The 24,367-nt window shown below is 39.0% G+C and overlaps 1 protein-coding gene across 2 annotated transcripts; it reads right to left on the reverse strand.

The window, feature by feature from the left end:
- Positions 1-976: 976 nt before the first annotated feature.
- rif1 (replication timing regulatory factor 1) lies at positions 977-23,871 on the reverse strand. Of its 2 annotated transcripts, none has more exons than XM_079881127.1 (36): positions 23,684-23,871; positions 22,285-22,406; positions 19,199-19,277; positions 18,931-19,027; positions 18,710-18,840; positions 18,535-18,626; positions 18,242-18,431; positions 18,063-18,155; positions 17,820-17,958; positions 17,338-17,489; positions 17,104-17,218; positions 16,714-16,890; positions 16,339-16,449; positions 16,107-16,169; positions 15,913-16,013; positions 11,546-11,632; positions 11,334-11,407; positions 10,980-11,160; positions 10,771-10,878; positions 10,524-10,673; positions 10,315-10,414; positions 9,953-10,232; positions 9,822-9,864; positions 9,546-9,745; positions 9,315-9,408; positions 9,060-9,191; positions 8,809-8,951; positions 6,590-6,679; positions 6,453-6,513; positions 3,148-6,339; positions 2,900-3,022; positions 2,711-2,797; positions 2,372-2,487; positions 2,094-2,247; positions 1,893-2,013; positions 977-1,803 (listed from the first exon to the last, which is right to left on the reverse strand). In XM_079881127.1, the coding sequence occupies exons 2-36, from the start codon at positions 22,395-22,397 to the stop codon at positions 1,556-1,558; spliced, it is 7,437 nt and encodes a 2,478-aa protein (XP_079737253.1). In that variant the 5' UTR covers positions 22,398-22,406; positions 23,684-23,871; the 3' UTR covers positions 977-1,555. The 2 variants fall into 2 exon arrangements, with proteins under 2 accessions (XP_079737253.1, XP_079737254.1); XM_079881128.1 differs by having other exon boundaries at positions 989-1,791; positions 23,684-23,814.
- Between the last annotated feature and the right edge of the window lie 496 nt (positions 23,872-24,367).

Below are 24,367 nucleotides of genomic sequence, written 5' to 3' on the forward strand. Positions count from 1 at the left end.
TTGAATCAGTAGCCAATAAAGCACACCACGCTTCTGCAGTATATCTGTTTCCTGTCATGGATTTTGTGACAAGATTATTATTAAATATTGGTCGTCAACAAAGGCTTGACATCAAGTTTAAAACATATCATACAAATGTTTTTATTTCATTTACTCTCATGTCGTTCCAAACCTCTAATTTTCATTCATTTTAGCAACACAAATGACAACATTTTTAATATTCACTATTTTTTTGTCCCTCCATTTGTGTAAATTACAGAATTTGCATTTATGGAAGAAATAACACTTCAATAGTATTTAACCCATTTTCATTTAATCTGTGAAACCATCCCATAATGTTTGCTTCTGTAAAGACTATTTCAGTTTGATATATAGGTTCATTTCATTCAAGAGCTGGATAACATTAACATGTTAAAGGTAGGGTAGGCATTCTTTTTTTCTAAACACTTTTTGTTATACTGGTTGAAACTCCCTTGACATCCTGATAGCAATCAATAATAGAAGTGGTCTAATATATCATTTGCAGTGTAGTGTAGTTTAATTTGGAGTGGAAACAGGTGGAGTGAATTTATCGCATCAGACGTGTCACTTTGCTCACAGCTGATTGGTTCAAGTTCGGTTTGCAACCTCTTACCTGAACATAACCCGCCCCGGACCAGGTTAGCTGTGGAGCGCAAGTTACTATGGCGATGAACACTGCTAAAAGCCAAACCACTTTCATGGTGCCAAAAACCCAGGGTTGGCGCAAACTAAAACATATCGGGCTAGCCACCTAAACTGGCTTCATAGTATAGGCCCCAGGTCTCATTACACTTAGCAGACTCTGCTGTGTGTTTATATTTTGGAGGCGGCATGGCTTTAGCTATAAAGGGAGGGTGGGATCTCATGCTTTCAAAGCTAGCTTGCTATTGCTAGCCTCTCCAAAGCTGCCTACGCTACCTTTAATAAATGCTGTAAAAATAAATTGCTCATTGCTAATGTTAAGTAAAAATACAATTTCTTTTATTTGCATGTTCATTTTCACAGTGCATGCTAAAAAAAAATACATATTGTGATTTCTAAAATGTATTTGTTTGTTTTAATCTTAATGTTAATTTCTAAATGCTGTAGAAGCAGTCCATTGTTAGTTCTTGTTAACTAATGTATTTAACAAAAGAAACATTGTAAAATGTCACCAAGCCAGTGTCTTTGGCAACAAAAAAAGCATCTAATTTGTAATTTTGTGGTTTGTATAAAAGACTGGAAAAAAAATGCACCAAATGTTAAATGAAAAATGAAATTTGAAGATGAAATTTGAAGTATTAATACTATAGTTTTATTTTTTTAAAAAAGGTTCCTTGGCATCAGTACAATTTTACAGTCTTAAAAATCACTCCATAAAATACACAGACAGTTAAGTAGCAATGGAAATGACCATTTAAGTCTATTCTTTGAGAGAGCATAATTAGAAATACATCTACTCTAAAATTCAAGCTAAAACTCGAGGGATGAGCAGTCCACTGTTAATATTCAAGTTAAAAGTGAATTCTTGTGTCAGGAAAATGTCTCAATGTCCTTATGGCAAGCTATCATCAAGATTACTCAGCAAGCGGGACTGCAGATGGGTCACAATGCTTCTCATCATTCCGCTCAGATGTTCGTGCATCATGCCCAACTGGTTGGGTGAACAGTGACCAAGCTCCTCTGAAGTTAAGCGTCCACCAAGGGCTACAACATCTGAGAGCAAATCATTAGATTTGTTCTCCTCAGCCATCAGTCCTGAATCTACTCCCGCTTCGGATGGTTTGTCATCTGCCAAAAGTTCTGAGAAAAAAAAAAGTAATGAGGCAAGTCATCAATATGTATATGCGTCACCAATGAACTTGATGATTGGGGGGGGGGGGGGGGATTACCTTGAACCTCTCCTGGTGTTTGCTCCTCAGCTTGGTTTTGAGGAAGCTCCATCTCTTCAGGCTCAGATGTCATTTTCTCCATCTCGTCAAAACTCTTGAGGTCATCAGAACGCCCTTTTCTCTGTACAGCCAAATTTGAGGTGTAAGAATGATCTTCCATAATAAAGTGTAAGACACTATTTTAAATAAGCTACACATTACCTGCTGTTCATAATAGGTTTTAAGTGCTTTCCTCACATTGGACAGCTTAGGTGAACGAATAGGAAGTGACTTGATTTCACTAGGGGTAAGGGCACTCAGGTCTCCAACCGTTTTAATGTTCCGGGCTCTAACAAGTTGGCCAAAGCCACGAGGCCTAAACATATGGAGAAATAAACAGAAATTAGTTACATTCTTACTACAGATATCAAAGAAGAAAAAAACTGATGTATTAGGAGTTCACCAAATCCAAGCTCTACCAAAGAGGAAATCTGGCTTACCACATGTTGGAGGATATCTGTGGTAAAACAGCCTCTACAGGGGTAGAGCAGCCAACAAGTGCTGGATAAACACAATCTTTAGCAATAGGACGAGGCTCCTGGCTCATTTCCGAAATCTATGATAAAGAAACAGGAACATTTTAACACTATTTCCATTGGAGGTACTGTTCAAACTAAATAACATGAACAGTAGCAACTCTTTCACATTGTCTTAATTACTTTGAATTTGATAAATTGTACTTCAACTTTTTTTAATCATTTATTTATAAATAAGTAGACTATATGAGATTATATATAAACAGAATAAAATATTTTAGTACATAGCAAGAGAACACTTACTAGGCATTTTTTAGAGCTTTTGGATCCAGGGCTACGGAGGTTACGTGGACTTAGACTTGAATAGCCTTTTGTGGGTGTAGTGATATACTGTATGAAGACATTTAACAGCAGGCCATGAAAGAAATGTTGAAACAATTCAAGCACAGTTTTACATCTAGATCTAATAATTTCAAAACTCTTATAACACACCTTCGACTGTCCACTTAAGACTTTTGACCTAGGTGAGCTTGTGCGAACAACCGGACTACGTCGATCAATATCATCAGCCAGTTCTTGATGGTAAATTGGAGTTGCAAAAGACACTCGACGAGACTGCACAACAACAACGTTACATAGATGATTTTCTCTTTATATGAAACCACTATAAGCTTACATAACAGCTGTTTCAATTAACATTTAGATAACTGGACTCAAATTAACTATACTGTCTTGAATACCTTTTGAAGGGGGGATGGGGTATCTTCTTCACATGTTCTCTTCTGTCCCTTCTTCAGAATACTGGTAGATGGAGAAGCGGATGGTGACCAGACACGAGATCGGTTTCTGCTCGGGCTCTGGCCAGGCTCTAGCTCACCACTGAGAGCGTCTAAAGGTTTAGGCTTGGGTGGAGAATCTAAGCAGGCTTCAGAGGTAATACTTTGAGGTGGTACAGATGACTCTTGTATATCAGCAGAAAGAGCCTGGTTGTCAATCTGAGTATCTTCATCCTTCTCGATGAGACCAACATCCTTGTCAAGCAATTCTTTGCCATTTGACTCTTCTGGCAACACAACCTTTTCTCCACTTGGCTCTGGAACAGCAAGGTCTTCACTTTCCTTCACTGCATCCTCCTGATGGACATGGGAAGACTCTAGTTGCTCTTGGCATATAGGTGCATCTTCCACTGGGCGACCTTGACTTGGAGAAGTGTCTTGAGGTGTTGAACTCTGGAGAGGTTCTTGACTTACTGAAGGGTTGTCTAATTCTTTGTTGTGCTTTGGACTATCAGTGCACCCAGAACTCTCCAACTGATTTGACTCTACCTCCAGGACTTTTACAAACACATTGTTTGATTCATCCCTCAGTTTGGATAATTCAAGCTGTGATCCTTCCTCTGCTTCAGACAGCTGAGATACAATTACACCAAGCTTTGTAATGGGGCTTTCAGAAGACAAAACCTCACATGGGAGTTGAGCAGACAAGGTTGAATACGGCTGAACATCAGCAACTGGTAAATCTACAATTGGAGAGCTCTTGCTTTCCTCCAATACGGATGTTGGGCTTGACTGCTCAAGTTTAGAGTTCAGGGTGTCAACAGCAAGTGGAACCTGCTCATGCTCAGGTTGAGAGTTCGGTGTGTCAACAGCAAGTGGAACCTGCTCATGCTCAGGTTGAGAGTTCGGTGTGTCAACAGCAAGTGGAACCTGCTCATGCTCAGGTTGAGAGTTCGGTGTGTCAACAGCAAGTGGAACCTGCTCATGCTCAGTTTGAGAGTTCGGTGTGTCAACAGCAAGTGGAACCTGCTCATGCTCAGGTTGAGAGTTCGGTGTGTCAACAGCAAGTGGAACCTGCTCATTTTTCAGATCCTTTGATTCTTGGACGTCACTGCCCTGTGAGAACACGTCCTGGTTGTTTAAAAAGCAGTTGCAGCTTCTAGATCGTCTACGTCCACGGCCCCGTCCCCTGGTATGTGGGCATTTACGCAAACTGCCAATCTTTAAATATTCTGATCCAGCCTGTGAAGATGAATTTGTTTCTTCACCCTCTCCCTTATCACTGATAATCTCTTTTTCTTCGGTATCAGTTTCAGTTTTCAATTTTGTGTCAACTTTGTCATCTTCTGCTCCTTTTTCAGAGCTGATCGGTTCATGTGGTACACTATAAGGGGAAGGAATCTCTTTTTTGTTTTTCTCAAGTTCATTGGTCTCACTAACTGAAATTCCCAAACTAGTTTCAGGATCCACCTCATCCTGTGACATCTCCATTGAGACCTCTGATTGAATATTAGCATCCTCCTTATCTGGCAGCATCTCAGTAACTTTAGGTTCTGTGGCAACTGGTAGCATCTCAGTTGACAGGGGTTTCCGCAGTCTCTTTTTAGGCCTTAGCCCATCTTCTTGGCTATCAGGGGTTTCAGACTCCGTATTGTCGGTAGCCAACAAACCTTTAGATCGTCGAGTTCTGTATCTACCAAGCCCTTGAGAGGAATCTTGGCTTGGACTTAACTCTTCAGCATTTACAGTTGATGTAAGAGCTCTACTAGAGTCTGTCTCTTCTTCTGCAGTTTTCCTCCTCATAGCTCTTCCCTTCATCGTTGTCATTGTTTGGGAATCTGTCTGACTCGAATCTTCTTTGGTCTGCAGTAATTGAGATTCAGATCTCCTTGTTCTTCGCGTTCGTACAGATTGCTGGCCATCAGCCTCAGAATCAGAAAGAGGTGTCTGTAAAGGTTTCTTTTTCAAAGAGGATGTGGCATTTTGAGAATTATTTTGAGAGTTTTCATCTGCCTCCTTGTCTGTGGATTCGTCAAGTTGTGTTTTAGTCTTCTTCGTAGGTCTACCCAATGACAGACTTTTAGACTCATTGAGAGTTGGCAGTCTCTCTCTGCTTTGGCTATCCGATTGGGCTACAGGTGAACTTTCATGAGAAGTCTCAGCTTGACTTGCCCGTGGAAGTGCCTGTGAACACTCAGCAGAGAAAATCTGTGAACCACTTTGGTTAAGCTCTCCTTTCATCCCTTTACTTTTCTGCTGGTCACCTTCAACTTTACTGTCCTCCAGAACCTTAATTCTTCTTCCAGTTAAAGTGCTACTTGGTGGCGACTTCTGTGTATTTGTCATTGAGTCTGCAACCTGACTGACTTGTTCTTTGCTTTTCATCTCCCCTGGATCTTCCCCTGGGCGAACAGGTTTACTTCGCCGTCTGCTCGACCTTCTTGGTTCTTGACTAGATTGAGAATTACCAAGACTCTGTGAATCTTTTTCAGGAGAGTCTTGTTCCTCCATGCTGGCTTTGGACACAGGACTACTCTTAACACCTGATGCTTCACTAGATACTTGGGTCTGGGTGTCAGGGACCACATCATCCTCTTCCTCATCAGTACCTTCACAAGGATGACCTCCAGTTGACTTAATCTCATCTTTTGCCTCTTCCCCAGGTTTCTCATCTTTTGCCTCTTCCCCAGGTTTCTCATTTTGAGCAGATGGGTCAGTGCTGCTTATCTTTTGAGACTTCTGAGAGTCCTCTTTTGTAGCCTGAGGTTGTGAGTCATTTGGAGTGCACTCCGATTCCTTTGAAGAATCCAGTCTACTTGATTTCCGGGTGAGTGGACCAGTAAATGCAACAGTTGCAGGACTTGATTTCCCTTCAACATATTTCTCTAATGTTATGAACGATTGACGTCTGCTATTGGGTTTAGGTGGTGTACCTGATATCATATCAGATGAACCCGAAACATTAGGGCTGGTCCCCTCTAGTCCACTTTTCTCATGCCCACTCGCATCAACTGTGATGCCATTGGATGGAGACTGATCCTTCTCTAAAGTTTGATCTTTATTTTGCACAGATTTCTCTGGTGTTTCTATGTCTGATCTGGTGCCTTCTTGGGTTACTTTAACATCTGTGGATGGTTCTTCACTTGTGGTAATCTCCTTGGGGGAGGAAACAACATTAAAACCAATTAATACACATAAGAGAAAGCATGCACGCATATCCCCCACATAATCAAATCAGCAGTGCCAGAGTCTGAAAATTGCCGTTTTACCTTCAGCTGAACCTTAGCCTCTTCCTCAGGTTGATCCCTTTCATCTTTTGTCAATTTGTCCCTAAGAAGAAACATTATGTTTTAATACAGTGGGTAAAAAAATGGAGTAAAAGCAAATCCATAATTCCAATACGTACATGGACTCCTCCTGACTCTGAGTACACTGTGAAAAGACTGTGGTGTCCTGGGAGGCATCCAGATTATTGTAGAGAGCAGGAATGTCAACCCTTTTGCAAAATAAATAACCAATCAAAAAACAAATGACAATTTCTTTTCAAAAGATAGTTCACCCCCCCAAAAAAAGAAAATTATCCCATGATTTACATAGTCATATACACCTATGATGGCTTAAGAGTATCTTCTTTCAGACGAACATAATTTATAATAGTTTTTTCTTTCCCTTTTTTGACACCATTTCAGCTTGTTCATGGCGAGAGGCAGGTTTAGTTATTCAAAAATAAAAATAAAAGATGTTTAGGATTACATTTTTCTAAAAACCTAAAGACTACATTTGGATCGCTGAGTTATATTAAAATATATCCTGGTTCTTTCAAGCTTTATAATGGTAGTGAGTAGCCTGATTTTGAAGTCCAAAAAAGTGCATCCATCCATCAAAAGTAATTCACGCGGCTCCAGGGGGTTAATAAAGGCCTTCTGAAGCAAAGCGATGGGTTTTGTAAGAAAAATATCCATATTTAAAACTTTACAAACTAAAATAACTAGCTTCCGGCAGACAGTCTACGCAAATCGATTTACACCAAAAGACTAATCTCTGACCTGACGCATTGACAAACACGGAAGCACAGAGGATAGAGCAAAACAAAACACTGGTCATGAATTAGAAGTCTAAAACAAGAATTTTTAAAGAGAAATGTCAGAGGTATTATGCATTTCGATATGAGAAGAGGAGCCCTATTTGTTTTAACCGCAAGAGGCGTCTAAGCTTAAGCTACTCCTACATCGCGTCAGAAGTTACTCTTTTAGCGCAAAATGATTTGCATAGGCCGTCTTCCGAAAGCTAGTTATTTTTGTTTATATAGTATAAACAATTTTAGTACACAGATTACTTTTATGAAAGATGGATGTACTTTTTTGGACTTCAAAATCAGGAGTGCCATTCACTGCCATTATAAAGCTTGGAAGAGCAAGGATATTTTTATTTAACATAAACATCCCTTTAAAGGTGACAGACTACCAGACCTTAACAGACAAGGCTTAAGCCTAGTCCCAGACTAGAATGCTTGTTTGAACTGTCTTAACTGAAAGCAACTTGCACTTCCATCCATCCATCCATCCATCTATAAATTACAGGAACGTCTTTCTGTCTGTCTGTGTGTGTGGCTGTTATTCGCATATCTCTCGAACCATTAGTCCGATGGATTTCAAACTTGACAGGTGTCTTGCTACGGACACGAGTAAGTGCAGTGCCAAGTTTGACGTTGTTTGGATTAGAAATGCAAAAGAAAACGTTAAATATATCGTTAAAAGCAGCACACATTGGCTTTTGCCGCTCTAGCTGCTGGCCACTCCCCATCTCACACTGCACACTGAGTGAGCACAGCCCAGGACCAGAGACAGAGAGGGTCGAAGAAAGCAGCGGAGCTTAAGTAGGTTTTCTCGGAGAGCAAACCTTAAACGGGTTTTCTCCATTTTCTCAGAGTTCACCGTGTAGCCTGCTCCCTGAATCGTCGCGGTTATTCATTTGTGGATGTTAACTAAATCTGTAAGTCAGCAGCACTGTTTACTTTTGAATATTATATTTTATTCTGGTGCGCTTAACGTTATCGCTAGTAGCCTATGCTATTCACCAACTAAACATATCCTATTCACCAACTAAACATATCCTATTCAATGCGTTCACAGTCTCTTTCACGGCCATCATTTGTAGTAGCCTATTCACAAACCGTTTGCTCAAGCATAGCATTTTCTCGGAGTTCACAGTGTAGCCTGCTCCCTCAATCGTGTAGTTCAATTTTCTATATTTATTGTACATCATTATGTCAGTGTCAGTATTTGCTTTCTACCATGCACAAATAAAAAAGTCACTGAATTGTTGTTGTGTAATTGTAACAATGAGCACTCAAACACACCAAACCAACAATTACTAAAAACACACACAAAAACTGATTTTGCACAGGCACTGCACTAGTAACACCAGTAATGTTTTGTTTTTTTCTAGGGGACGTTACAAAAGCTACTTAAATATCCTAATTCAAGTAAGGCCTAATCCGTGCTTAATCTAAGCTTGTCTGTGAAACTGGGCCTATAAGTATAAAATTAAAACCATACTGCCTTGCACAATTACACACTTTTTTCATGACATGGTAGAGGTCTAAACTTGAGAACTTAAACTTACCGTTTAGTCCTTTTGACCTCTTTCTGGTGCTCAGTCAGCACTCTCTCCTTTGTCTCAGGTGGAATGAAAACAAAATCTACTGATGCTGCCTCCTCAATAGCTTCTCGTCGCAAAGGCTTGGGCGATCCAAAATCCAGCTTCACCTAGAGAGGGACCAGGTGATTTGTTGAGGGACGTGCTGTGGTAGCCAATTAAGCACCACCATTGAAATTTCTCTCCATTTTTTTTCCAACTTTTTTGTTTTTACTTACAGACACTGGCTTTGCTACAGGTACAGAGCCTCTTCCTTTAAGCTCTTCTGCCCTCGCCAGGAGAGAGTCCCTCTTTCCCACAGAGGTCATCTTCACCCCACTAATTTGTGTGTCCAGCTGAGAACTCTCACCCTTATTAGAAAACATAACTTTAGTATGCTCTTAGGAACAAAAGAAAAAAAACTAACAGAGGGGACGTTTAAACTGCTTTGCGTTCTTCAGGATTTACATTATTGTTAGGAACACTATACGAACCGTATACTGTCCACTGCAATCATCTGGTGCATCAACAGCTTCAAAACCAGGTAAAATCAATAGAGTTTTCTGCTTAGCCTGACTTAAAACAGACCTAAAAAAAGAGAGAGAAAAAAAAGGTGTCTCTTTGTCAGTCTCAAAAGGGAGAAAATTGAATACTTGATTTAAAGATCTGAAAATCTGCCTACACAACATGTTACACAAATTCCCAGCAATGGCATGAAAACATACTTCAGAGACTCAGGGTAAGTCAGGGTTAGAGCATTTCCAAAGGTGGCATTCCAGAACTGAGTGACAACAGTGCGAATTTGCTTGCTCTTGTGCGGAAAAAGCACACAGAGCAAGGGCGACAACAGAGCAAGCATCTCATCGTTGTGCAGAGTCAATTGTGTCTGAAGGCAGCCAAGCAGGTCTGTGGCCAGTTTCTCCAACTAGGAGAGAACATAAAAATACATATCAGAGCTGCTGTGGTTTCGATTTCAAATTTACACCTGGGTAAATTCTTACCTTGTGTCCGAGCGTTGCACTGGGCTTTGATGGTTCATCAGAACTTTTGTAATGAAAAAACAAACAGTGTTACACAAGGAAAAAAACAACAACAACATTCAATGTATGAAGGAAGAGAAAACTCCACAAACCTGGAGAACTGTTCATAAAGGTGTGCGAGTGGTTTGGTGAGGGTGGACAGCACCTCTTGTATGAACGTGGGCAGTGTGATATTAGTCAAAAGAGTAGACAAGATGGAGACCATAGTCAAGCCAAGTCCATTTAAAGCTCCACCAGTGGGCTCCACAGATTCTTCTGAGGGGTCCACAGAAAGAAATGCATCTAGAGTCTGCATCAGGAGAGTGTGGAAGGTCGAGAGATTCCCCAGAGCTTTGCTTCTCTTGCGTACCCAACTCAAAGGTGTATGAGGAGCTAGGGATTAGCACATGAAAATATGGTCACACAGTGCCATTAACACAACTTTACCCATTTGAAACTGAAGCAAAATCCTTACATTTCATCTTCTGTTGAAATTGTGGGGTGTAAGGAGAGAAGTCCATACTCTCAATGATGACCAGCAAGATGTTTGCTACTGCATCTAGCATAGGCAGACTCTAAAACAAATAAATAAAAAAGGATGAGACCAATTATAATAGACCCAACACCCCAATTAGGCGCACAATTTAATACAATTTTCCAAAAATAATGTTGGAAGTGCCATACTTTCAGAGCATCGCTTTCAAGAGAGGCAGATATCTTGGCACACAGCTCTTCACAGCATATATTCTCCTCAGCTGTGGCTACCAAAGCGGAGCAGCGAGCAAATGCCTTGTAAAGCCTGGACCAAGTACTGATCATGGCTTTCTGGGTGGTCTATTCAAGAAATTAAGTGAAATAAGGACATAAATAAAATTAAATACTTGCATAATACAGGAGAAATCATTGTACAAAAGCTATGACAGGCTCTTACCTGGGGTAGGGCTGAACCAGGAAGCAAATGAAAGACTGGAAACATCAAGGCACTGTAAATGGCACTGAAGTTATGCTCCAGAGCATCTCCTTGATTCACTTCATTGGTCTATGTTGGAACAATGATTTATCAATAGTAGTGAAATACAAGGTTTGACTGGCACTTAAATGCACATTCATTCTATAGCACAGATGATTTAAATTTAGTACCTGAGTGATTGTGTCAGTCAGAGGGTTTACCACCACACTCCACATCCTCCAGAGCTGTTTCTTGTTCTTTACAACCTCCGCACTCCCACTAACCGCTCCTAAAACAGCCTCTCCAAATGCCAGGGGCGATGTAGGTCCACAAAACCCACAGCTCACAAGGGTCTCCAGGCTTGAGAAAAACCTGCCAGATTACAAAGAAAACAAATTAAGCAAGCAAACAATTTCAATGGAAAAAGAAATTAGTATAACTCTTAGTTTTAATGCAAAAAAAAATAAAAATAATTCTCCGAAACATAACTTTTGGTCTTGATATTAGGTAGTAAAAAACTTCAAAATCAAAAGTCTTATGGTTACCTCTCATCTTCAAGAAATGATGAAAGCTGGTTACTTTTGTAAAATAGCAGTATTAGGAAAAGTGCAGGTGTACCCTGGAAAAGTACATGTGGACAAAATCTTATTCACACATTCATAATACAAAGACGTGCATGAATTCAATGGATGAAAAACTGATAATTTTGTTTAACAATTTACCAAGGCTTTACCTCAAGTGGTAAAACATAACTTACGTTCAACACATCCATGTTTGCCACTTGATAAGATGCAGAACCAAGCACCTTCTGAGGGATTCCTTTAATGGTGGCTTCCAACAAAAGCTGCAGCAAATAATGTTTGAGCAATGAAAATGTTTGAACAGCAGGGCCGAACCAACAACCTACATAAATACTGAATACAATTCAAAGTTATGTTTTTGAAACAAGTTTCTTATGCTCACCAAGGGTGCATTTATGTAATGAACAATATAGTAATAACACTAATATTGTCAAATTGTCACAATTTAAAAATCTTAAGTCAAGTAATAATATTAATGTGAAAAAGTAATTTATTCCTGTGATGGCAAAGTGGAATTTTCTGCAGTCCTCAGTGTCATTTGATCCTTCAGATATCATTTTAATAGGGGTGTGACGAGATTCCCCAGTGAGTGACAAGCTGTCTCGCGATATTGCCATGACGGAGCGTTAGGGTGAAATAAGCATATTCCACCGCTACACTCACATTCGCCTCAACTGTCGTTTTGCTGTTTTTATAAAAAAAAATGTAAAGTCTGCTCTGCTCATCCAGCACGAGTTGACATCGCAATCAGTGTAGCAGGAATCACAGTTCACTGATCGCGTGACGATGGCAGAGGATTCGTAGCGCAACAGAGCCTAAACGTCTGATAAATGTCCCATCTTGTAGAATGCACGCTCAGCACCGCTGCTCCCTATACACGGAGTACGCGCGATCACGAATTTGAAAGTAAAACAAGCTCCCTGATGCGCACAAATTAGGCTGCATAAATACGATAGCCTGTCTCCCAATACCAATCTCTGGACTTGGAGAATTGTACACAAACGCACCAGCCTCGTTTCTCTCAACCCAGCCTTTTCCGAACTCACCGCCTTAACCCTATAACTGCCGGTGCAAAATTAAACAATTTCACAACAATTATAAAGAGTCTGAGCACTACAGTACTTTTATTTGCACTTGAACTTAAGCCAGTCAGTAAAAACCTTTTACAGTGCTTGTATATTGTTTTCTTTCAATGCATTTGATAATTCATACTCAAAGTAGACCTGAAATGGCATGCATTAGAAAATTATCACTTAACATTTCAAAATGCACTTGCATGCTATTTTTCCAGTCATGAATTTTGTCATTGAGGATTTCTGAAAAATTTAGCAAAAATCTCATCTCGTTCTCGTGAAGCCAATCTCGTGTCTAGTCTCATCTCGTGAGATAAGTGTCTCGTCACACCCCTACATTTTTATATGCTGATTTGCTGGTCAAGAAACATTTCTTATTATCAATGTTGAAAACAGAGGTGCTGCTTAATATTTGGGGGAAATCAGGATACTTTGATGAATAGAAGTTCAAAAGAACAGCATTTATTTAAAATAAATCTTTTGTAACAAATGTCTTTACTTCAATTTTGAACAGTTTAATGCATTCTTGCTAGGGCTGAACGATATTCTGTTTTAACATCGACATTGCGATGTGTGAATGAGCGATAGTCACATCGCCGGAACATGCGATGTGAAGGCTAGTAGCACCCATGGTGTATTAATAATTAAGAGAACGGTAGCACCAGGGTAGCACACAGTAAACACGAGTTTGTTGTATGGCTTTTTGCTGGGGTGACTTGCACGTTCCGCGTGCTTGCACAGTGATTGGTTCGCTGTGCCGCAGCTCACCGCGCTCACAGCCAACATTCACTGGCATCCTATAACTAAAAATGGGCAACGAAGAGGATCGAAGAGAAAAAAAAAAAAAAAGATTTCATACCAAAAAGAAAGTCAAAATCAGCTATTTGGGACTATTTCGTCTACAAAAAGGAGGATGTTGACCAAAAAGAGGTACTTTGCTGGAGTGTTATAAAGTTGTGGATGGTTGTCTTTTTTAAAAAGTATTTTATTTTTCGTGTTCGCATTTATGAGGAAAAAACAATGTTACGTGACAGTTCTCCATTACGGACGTGACCATTATGAAAGCGGCACTAAAAGACTGCTTTAAAACTTTCACAGAGAACTCAAACCGAAAGCACAAAGCCTTTCTTTAAAGCGAATTTCGTTTTGTATTAATTGTATCTTAATTTGAATCAGTGTTTCATTATCCAATTTCCTGGATTTAATAAATAGAAAGTAAATATAGCAGACATAATCACGACATGGAGGTGCCAGCGCCTGAATCCATGAACTGAAACTCTGCGTATAAGGTAGCCTACTCGCCTCACACACCTAAAAAAATATATATAAATATATCTATTATCTACAGAAATCTCTACTTTTAAACAGAACCATTCAAAACAAAATAAAACTATGTAATCCGTATGAAAAGTGCATTTCTCTCCCACGCGATCACTACTGCGAAGATGAAAATCGTCAACTTCATCTTTACAGAAAACACTTGTTTATTAATAAACAATTAAAATGTCTCATTGTAATATTGTACATATTCATTAGTGGTCGACCGATATATCACGAGGCCGATATATCACCGAGGCTGATATATCGGCCGATATTTGGAATTTTTTAGATACCGGCATCGGCCGATAAATCTTTCCGTTTGGCCGATATATTTCAAAACAGTTTGTGACTGTGCATTAGCGCTTTTTTCCACTGACGCGAACAGAGCGAGCGTGAATGAACTGAATACACTCGCTCTGCTCCGCCCAGCACCGTAAAACAAGCCACTCAGAAGTGAAGCAGACATCTGACAGACACAGTAAATGACCAGTCGCATTCGCTTTCTAACCTGACGCTACATTGTGTTACACACAAAAACACTCCGGCGTGCAGCAGAGTCTATTCAAACAGTACCGTGAAATGTCAGATCCGCAGCCCAGCGGTAGCTCCAGTGGGGGTCACAGATGTGATATAAACGAATTCAAACAAAACTGAAAACATTTTACCGCACAAACAGTCAAAAATCCTGTGACTGGCTGTTCCTCAGATACGCGCGTTGTTCTCGGGTTACATTTAAACTAGACGCTGTTTTCCAACGGACTCGCGTGCACGGAAAAGCTGGGTCGCGTGCATTACAGATCAGTTGGTCGCGTGAGGTGGATGAGAGGAGAACACTATGTAATAATATTACGTTTGAAAATAAATCCTTGAAAATGTTATTCACTATCTACTGTATTTATTTATCCATGATTGGCGTAATATCGTGTGTAGTAGGCCTATACATTTTCATATGTTCATGTATGTCATGCAAATACATGTGATGGCTTGCAACGTTTTAAAGAAACAAACAAGCAAAACTAAACATAAATCATTATTATTAAACAACCTTAAAAAAAGGTTGAACTATATAAACTATTTTAAAGTAAATAGTGTAAATAAACTATGTGAGATTTATATTTTGTATTGTACATAAAATGTATGTAATTTCACATACTATTTTGTCATTAATTTATGAATATTGTTTAGATTGGTTCATTAATGATAAATGTTATTTGTAACCTGCAGTAAGCAGCAGTAATTATTTATGTGACTGAAAAAATGACTGTAAATATTAAAGCAGACAAGAAGTTGCACTAAAACTTTATTTATTGAAGTGTTACCTTACCTTTTTGTTTACATTTTAATTTCTTAGTAAATATTTTTTATTGCAAAAATAATTTTGCATAAATAGTATGTACAATAAATGTTCATTTAGTTTCACCAATATTCTTTATGTCTCATTTACTGTATTCACATGTATTGTATCGGCCTCATATCGGCCAGATTGCTTTCTCAATATCGGCATCGGCCATTAAAAATCCCATATCGGTCGACCACTAATATTCATAATCATTACTTTTGCTGGTTCTTTGTGGCAGCTTTTAAGTGCCCTTTATATGAACGTGTCACTGCATCAGCACCGAAAACAGAGACACAGAGACACACAGAGAGAGAGAGAGAGAGAGAGAGAGAGAGAGAGAGAGAGAGAGAGAGAGAGAGAGAGAGAGAGAGAGAGAGAGAGAGAGAGAGAGAGAGAGAATACGATTTTTTGACAGAAATATTTTTTTTCGAATTCTGACAGAAATATGTTCTAATTTTGGAATAAAATATTAAGTGGCCTTTTTGTCACTTGTAATGAAGCTTGCTTAGTGAAATTATTAATATCATGGAATGGTAGGCTAATTATTGACTTTAGCCTGGATTGATGGCACGCAATATATATCGTTGGGAAAAAAAAAAATACCGCAATGTAATTTTTTTTCCAATATCGTGCAGCCCTAATTCTTGCTGAATAAAAGTATTAATTTCCTTTATAAAAAAAAAAAAAAAAAAAAACTTTTAAAAAGTAGTACATGTTCAGTGATCAGCATGCTAGACTGCAGCTGGGTTAAGCATCACTGTTTCAGCAAAGTAATTTAACAGGTCATTTTCACCATGAAGTGCCATCTTACCAGTGCACGTTCAGAAGGCAGAGCATCTGAGGACAAGATGGACTGAAGAGCCTGTAGGAGAAGCGTAAGGATCTCTGAACCCTGCCGTTCCTTCTTGTTACCTGTTGATGAGGGTGACAGGAAAACTTTTTTAATTAGCCATTATTCACAACAAAAGAATGTGCAAATCATCTTTGACTTAAATGTTCACCAACCAGCTTCTATAGCTGTGCTGACAGAACCGATCAGGTTGCTCCAAATGAGATTAAGAAGTGCTTCTGTGGAAAAGAAATACTCAAAGTAATGAACATGGACAGCATTAGCCTATATTTCCTTTACTGACTGATTAAATAACAACAAAACCTTAAAAAGACAAACAACTAAAGATGAAAGTTAAGTTGGCATCAGGACTCTGGGCTACATTATGCAGATGACATTGTTGAATACCTGGAGCATGTTTTCCCACAGTAATGAAGCCATCGCTGATGGCTGATATGAGGGTAGAGGCATGTCTGCTGAAGAAGGAAGGGCTGGTGAGGAACGGGTGTGTCAAGGGCTCTGAAAAAAACCAAAAAAAAAAAACATGATGTGTTGACATCTGCTATATCTGAAGTTTCGTTCCATCACTGCAATTAATGAACTTGTCATCGTAACGTGAGGTTTCGACATATTAGGCTGTAGTAGTCCATGAACACATCTCTAGATTACTAATCAAATACAAATTTATGTCACTCATGTTAACTTTGTACAGACCTTGAAGCCCAATGCATCACTGATAGAAAACAATTTTCCAAGCTCAGACAATACTGTGTGTATGATTACCCAAGCTGAGTTGAAGACTTTCTTTAGCAGCTGTGGCCGTGACCTCTGGACCCAGGAGCCAGTGCAGAATCATCTCTAGTCCCAGGAGCTGAATGGAGCGGTAGGACTGAGACGCCTGCATGCTGCTGTTCAGATTCATGCGAGGAGTAGCGCTCGTCGTGCTGCAGGAGGGAATGCCTGGGGAACAGGAAAATGAAGAATGACGACATGCAGCTAATATGACAACATTAGGGCTAGACACAAAAAAGAACCAAGGAGCTTAAGTAGAACTGGTTTTTTTTTTTTTTTTTTTTTACATTTTACATATAAAACTAATCTAAGCTGCCATCTCATTCTATCCCCTTTATATGATGTTATGATGAAGGAACAATTAGAGGAAATGAGCTGTACCTGTTTTAGGTGTATTAGGGGTGCCATTGCTTGGGTTAGGGGTTCGAGCAGGTGTAGTGGGGGACTGCAGTGGAGAATCAGGAGGAAGTGTGCTGTGCAGTAGAGGCACACCAACCTTTAAGAAGGAGGTGGAAAGAACAGATAGAGAAATTGTTGCTGTAATTAACCATCCATTAGTTACAACTGTCTGCAAAGACCAAAAATCATCTATCAACATAAAACAGTGAATTTTACCTGTTCAAAGTTAGTGGACAAGTTGGGCCCGAGCTTAACTACAAGATACCACCACACCTCCAGCTTGGTGAGCAGAAGAGCTTCAGTCCTGACGTGGATGGAACTGAGGGGCTGCATGAGGAGCTTCAGACGCTTACTGCTGCACAGGATATCTGCTCAAGAGAAACCGGTTACAACTTTAAAACATGAGGGGAGAAAATGTAGGATGCAAAATCATCATGAACTGTCGCTGGCTAGAGTTCTCACACATATTGACCATTGACCAATACATGTCAATGGCATGACAGTTGTGATCACTAGACAAGGATTTTTAAACTCTCACTAACAGCAGTTTTTAACCAATAAAATATTTTTGAGCTATGCATAAAAAATATCCATGACTTTATCATCATGACTTTCCACAAAAGACAATTTTGTAATTCTCTGATATTCCCAGGTTTTCCATGACAATGGCTATTACACCAAAATTCTAAGAAACTTGCCTGGATTAAGGGCAAAATTGTCAATGAGGCTCTTCCAAGCTATGAAAGCAATCTTCTTAATATTAGGGGAAGAGTTGCGGAAACCCAGCTCCTCTAAATACAGCAAGGAATTAATAAAAGCACCGCCTTTGTGGAGCAACTGAAAAGAGACAGAAACACATCGTTATCCACACTGACAATATCAAGATTCGGAACTGAAAAATGGAGACTTGAAGAGCAGCATTTGGTGACTGAGAATCTTACCTTCCCCAGAAGTTTCACAAACAAGGGCCAGAGCTTCAGCATATTCGTCTCATTCTTAGAGGCAAACAGCTTCTGCATTTCAGGGATGAGCATCTGGAGGTAGCAGAGCAACAGAGAGTGCATATATAAATATATGCACAACAAAAAAAAGCTGCTGTGTACATCCGCATAACACTTACAGAAGACATCATTGGCTCTACAATGGCCGCCACCTCCTGCTGTTTCTCCAAAAGGAGAGGCATACCCAGTTCCAGAGCTGCTGCCGCACGCAAGCGCACTTTATTAGCTGAGTGAACCACGAGAGGAACAACCAGCTTGGCCCAGCACACGGCTCCATCAGCCATCTGAGTGGGGGCCTGCTCCAGCAACCTGACGGTCATCACAAAATCTTATTTACAGAGCATCTCAAATATGAAGGACACTGCAAGATGGCAGTACCAAGAAAGAGAAAGTATGGGAAATTTCATCAAACCTTATGATGACATTGAGGGACTCATGGTCAATGAGGATTGACTGAACCTCTCGAGTCTGCATGGCCTCTAGACTCTTGAGAATCTCTGGGGCCTGAAATGTAGAAATCATTTTTAGCCACAAAAGATGGAAAATCAGGGCGAAAGAACATAAAAACAGGTTTATTTCAAGCAAACCTTTTTGGATGCCACCTCCGGCGGAAAATTCTGTTTTGAAATCACCCATAATGCTCGTGTACACGTAAACTTTTCCTTGGACTTTACCACAACATTACAGAGTGTAGACAGAATATCTTCTGAAATATTTGCTGAAGGAAAGAATGAAAAAAAGGATTATGGATGCAACTTATTATGGGGGGGGGGGGGGACTATACTAGAGAATTAAACTTTTTCTATACCTGGTATGACTGAAACGATGTGTGAGTGGAAGACACAGAATCCCAAAGCCTGCAGTGCAGCTTGACACAGCTCCTCATTCTCACTGGAGATATGAACCTGAAGAGAAGAAAAAAGGTTTACAGGGTTGATGCGTAGTTAAGATATACAGCTTTCTGAAAGAATAACCCTTTCTTGTTTATTTTGGAGAAAGAAATATACTGCTAAATATTCAGTTACATACACAAAGTGCTAGTGAATGAGTCTTAATTCACAGAGATGACAACTTACCAAAAGGACTTTACTAAGACGTGCAAAATGCTTTACAACTACAGGCAGAAACTGACGCCCTTCCTCTCCATTGAGACGGCTAGGAGAAAGAAAGAACGACAAAGACTTATGATCAATCTATTAATAACTTAATCATACATCAAGCAAACACAGTTGAGCATTATTTACACCATAATTTGATGTGCTTACGTATGTGTGTTTACATTAGGGCTGGGTATCAATTCAGATGTCTCGATTCACAAGATCTCAATTAAATTTGATTCTCGATTCAATGAATTCAATGATTAAATTTTCACTAGCCCCACCACAAAATGTAGTAAGTGAATAAATTCGTTTTTTTTACCCATGTATCCTTGTTTTGTAATAATTAAAGGTGCATTGCGCAAGTCTCTGAGTTTTTGCAGAACTATGCCCCCTCTGGCGACAAGCGAAACTGCAACACTGCAACTGAACGCGCATGACGTCACGCCCAGTCTCAAATTCCGACCCGAATCCCTCTTATTTATTTTACTGTACAGGATTATAGAGGCAATCGCAGTGATCAGAGAAGGGCTCATTCAGCCCATCAGGCAATTGTTTAAGCATGTATGGGTTAGAAAAACGGGTATTTTTAACATGAAATGTTGCGCAATGCACCTTTAAGGTTATGACACCCAATATTTTAAATAAGTGAAATTTAACGATTCTCGATTCCATTTTCGTTACTACAGCTAAAACTACTAATTAATATAAATTTCAAAGATTTTAAGACAAATAAACATTCATTAATAAAAAAAGAGCAAATGATCAAACAAGCAATAGCACAAATAAATACATTTAGAACAAAGATACAAATGAAATAATCAGTGGTTTAAGTTTTTCAGGTAGGTCTAACAGTAGTTTTCAGGTACAGAAATTGAAGAAAGTAATTGTAAAATAACACTGCATATAATCTTCACAGTACAAATTAAATAAAGGTTAATCCTTATTAAAGTTACAAAAACGATAAGTGAAGAGCAGAGTGATTTTCTCTGTCTTTTGTAGTTTGATTAACATTAAAAACAGACAGCAACAGGGATATTAGGTTGCTGTCACTTTAAGACTAATGCACGGATCCAATAATGATACACATGCGTTCTTTCTCTACTGCTTAAGCCACAACTGACAATGTTTACTTTGTATACTCGCAAAGGCGGGCATTTTGAGATAAATGTGTGCATTTATCCGTTTAGACGCAAGGAGACGTGTAAGAATTCATTTTATTAGTTGCACGCTGTCTGAGACGCACGGCTGTGTGAGCTCACAAAACTTCTCTTTCACTTGAATGTTTAAATTGGCAAGGCTTGAAAATGCATGCAAATGATAAACGTTCGTGACCATGCAGCACTGGCCCGATCGGGACACTGACAGTTCCTTCAACAAACGTCCTTCACGCTGAAAGGCGCACCTGTATGCGCAGAACTGAATGAATGACAGGGTCCCACTGTAACATCGCACAAAAAAAGGGGATGACATCTAGTGGAGAAGACTAGTAATAAGATTAACGTCAATAGGATACGTTCAATGGGTCTCATTCATGAAACACGAGCAGAACGAATTTGTGTAAATCGTGTGTAAAGTGGTTCTGGCGTAAATCTTCGGATTCATTACAATGTTCGTATTTCCCAAATGTTAGTTGGTATGAAAGAAATCTACACCTGCTCCCAGCCACGCGTAAATAGTGCGTTTAACATCCGAACGTTTTGCTAATTAATAAGGCTGCCTTTTAATTCACCGTAATCGGGTACATATTTACACAGCATTTTGAAAAAATATTATATATAGTAATTACATACGGTTTTTCTTTTTACTTTTATTACGAGAGCCAGTAATAACATCTGCAAATGGAACACAAGTCTTTTTATTTTATTTTTATTTATTTTTATATTAAAGCTGTTTATTCTTTTTTTTATTTTTTTTTTACAAGTCCGCAAGTCACACGTGTTGCAGTCAAGCTTCATGTCGAACCATTTTCTTTTCACTTCTGGGACTGCTCGATTAACATATGAAACTCCAATAACTGCATCTATAATATGCTGCCAAGAATTTTTACCTAAAGCATTTAGGTATTACCTAAAAAATCATTTTTTTTAGGACCTGATACGCCACTATGTACGCTTGAAAATAAAATGTGGCGTTTTGAATGAACTTCTGATAATGAAAACTTCAATTTCTGCATCAGAGAAATTTCTCTTCTTCATTCGCTTTTGAGAAGACATGTTGAAATCCTTCGTTTCGTGTCATAATATGATGCCCATATATAGTTGTCAGTCGGATTTAATGGGCGGGATTTATGGTAATTGAGAATGTGCACGCATGTCCCATTTACGACTGATTGGAATTCATTAACCCACACACACATTTCACAATCAAATCTGACGTTTACGAAGTATTTGTGAATCAGGAGAAGAATTTTCGGGAATGTCTCTTTACGTGCAAATCACTCACATATTTACTCGTATATTTACGAATGTTTCATGAATGAGACCCAATGTTTGCAGAAATAAAGACGGAAAAAAATCTATTCGTGGCTTTTGAGAATCAATATCGAATCAACCACATTTTTAAAAAACGATTAATCGAAAAAACTATTTTTTTGGCCAGCCCTAGTTTGTGTGAATAAAAACCCAAATGAAATGTTCACATTATAAAGCATTTAAGACTCTTCAGAAGACTTGGATTAAATCGCTCTATTTACATGGACTTGGTTTACAACCTCTTTAAGAACTTTTTTAAGTGAGACAACTTTGGTGGCATGAACTTTTAACGGAGGGACAGAAATCTCTCAGAATTCATTAAAAATATCTTCACTTGTTTTGAAGATGAACTAAAGTGTAATGGGTTTGGAATGAAAAGAGGGTGAGTAAATGAGTAAATTTTTTTAAATGAACTAACACTACACATCAAACAGCTTCTGAACTGCAATTTCAAATTCAGTGTATACAGTAGTTGCTGACAAAACTAACACTACAATTCTAAAAGAGCTTATAAAATAAAGCAGAAATCCAAACATTTGACTAAACCTACTCAACAGTGACGGACACCAAAACTGTTAAGCAAACACTTACTTTGCGATGGTGATGTAGGCATCCGTCTGCTCTGACAGCCCAGCAGCTTCATCTTCCAGACACTCTAGAAGAGAAAGGAGGCTAGCACTAGATAGAGGCACTGCAGCCATCATCCTCACAACCTGAAAGACGTGAAAATCACATTACCGCAATGCATCCACACCACATCAGCAGAACCTGATTTCACAAAGTACAACATGTTCCTGGACCAACATGGCAATCAATCAAACAGATTTGAGGGACGCATTGACAGTTTTTCAAGTTCAGGCTTACAACCAGGGTTAGGTGCCTCTTCATTTCACCAATATTTCCCTCTGATTTTAGGGATAACTTGTGGGTAGGGTTAGGTAAAGGGGTAGGGATGTGTTTAGGATTACAGTTTTAGATAGGCATGTTGTTCCAGGATCGACAAAATATGTCTAACTCTGAGAAATCAAGACGTGCTTGTAGCATCAATTACAAGACAGAATGTAATGCAAAAAAATAAATAATTAATTAAACATTTTAAATTTTAAGTAGTACCAAATCAGTTGAGTAACAGGAGAAGGACTGAAGTTTTAAATTCCAGGCCTCTTAATCTTTTCAAAATATATTTAGAAACTACTGTGCCCCTTGGACCTTTAGGACCCTGGTGTGACTCTCACCTTTCACCTCACATGCTACAGCCCTGGCTGGGAGTTTTGCATCACGCATTCCTGCGATTAATAGTCGATTATGAAAAACTATGCATAATCAGCATGTATGAAAAGTTAATATTTTAACCATGTGATGTTATATTGGTAACGTTAGTGAAAGTGAGCTAGAAGAAATCAATGCATGCAGGACATCGTGTTCTCTTGTTATGATAAGATATCAGACGCACAAATCAATGGCACTAATGAGTTCAATACCGGAGCACAAAATGGAAATTCAATCATCTACTATTCCTTAAAGACACATTTTGGGAGAATAAACCCGAAATACGACGTTTAGCTAGCCAGAGAGGCTAATAACAATACGCCGTCCATCTTTATTAAACCTCTCTGCGAAAGATCATAACGTCTATGCTTTAAAATATAAAGTTTTTACTGGTGGGTGGGCACTAATATGTCTAACTTATCTGTCTGATGTGCAAATATTAGTCCACATTATCGTTTGCATTTTAAAGCTATTGTGTTAACATGTGCGTTGAGCGTACAACTTGTGGGCACCTCGAGAGCAACAAATAACGCACAGAGATCAAAATCTGCCGTTAATTGAAAACTTTAAAACGCCATGTAAGTTTTTGCTGTAATCAATCTAATCCAACAGGAACTTCCCCTACAAAGACTGCAGAGTTAGCGAGCTAGTTACCATCATCATGTTACCCACCCAACCCCCTGAACACACTCATGAACAGACACATCTCAAGATGTCTCACCTCGCGCCTGAGGACACGCTAACAACCACTGAAGGCGATATCATCGACACACGATGTATATCAGAGAAATTGGAGGGGTTTATGCTACAGTGTTTGTAAACGATCAAGACTGCGTTGCGTCTGTCCACTCCTCACTCCCCGCGAAAATGCTGGCGCCAAACATGACGCGCAATTGACGCGTCACCTTCAACCCGACGTCAACTCCGCCCTCTTATAAATTATTTATTGAATGAACTTGAATGAACAATCAAATTAAGACACTATGGTCATTTGTTTAGTTTATTATTAGTAAAATTGCTCACCTAACATTACAGTTTGTAAATGTAACTTACAGGCATACCTTACCTCAATTCTCTGATCGATGGAAATGCTAAATAAGGTAAAATATGTCAGGCTAAGCGTAACCTGCATCATAATTCTTACTCTGAAGAAAAATCAAGAATTTTATATGCATTCTTAAAAAAAAATTTCCATCAGTTATTCGCTGCAGTGTTCAAAAACGTTGTATTGGCAAATTCTGTTTTTTTATTTTTATTGTATTAGTTATTCGTGTTGTGTTGAGCAGAGTTGCTACGAAGAATGTCTACAGTAACAACTTCTACCTTACGAGAAATTAAATTGTCATAATTTTCTTTTCCTTATGCATTCTAAACCTGTATACCTTTATGTATGCATATAAGATAT

The sequence above is a fragment of the Squalius cephalus genome, assembly GCF_949319135.1.
Source record: "Squalius cephalus genome assembly, chromosome: 9".
NCBI classification, from domain to species: Eukaryota; Metazoa; Chordata; class Actinopteri; order Cypriniformes; family Leuciscidae; genus Squalius; species Squalius cephalus.

What these genes read in the sequence shown, in the direction of transcription:
- rif1 (XM_079881127.1), bottom strand. Translation starts at nt 22,397, where the DNA reads ATGATGGCTGCAGTGCCTCTATCTAGTGCTAGCCTCCTTTCTCTTCTA. An exon ending in GCCTACATCACCATCGCAAA is followed by an intron (nt 19,278 to 22,284) that starts GTAAGTGTTTGC and finishes TCTTTCTCCTAG; the next exon opens with CCGTCTCAATGGAGAGGAAG. An exon ending in CAATTTTGCCCTTAATCCAG is followed by an intron (nt 17,490 to 17,819) that starts GCAAGTTTCTTA and finishes TCTCTTGAGCAG; the next exon opens with ATATCCTGTGCAGCAGTAAG.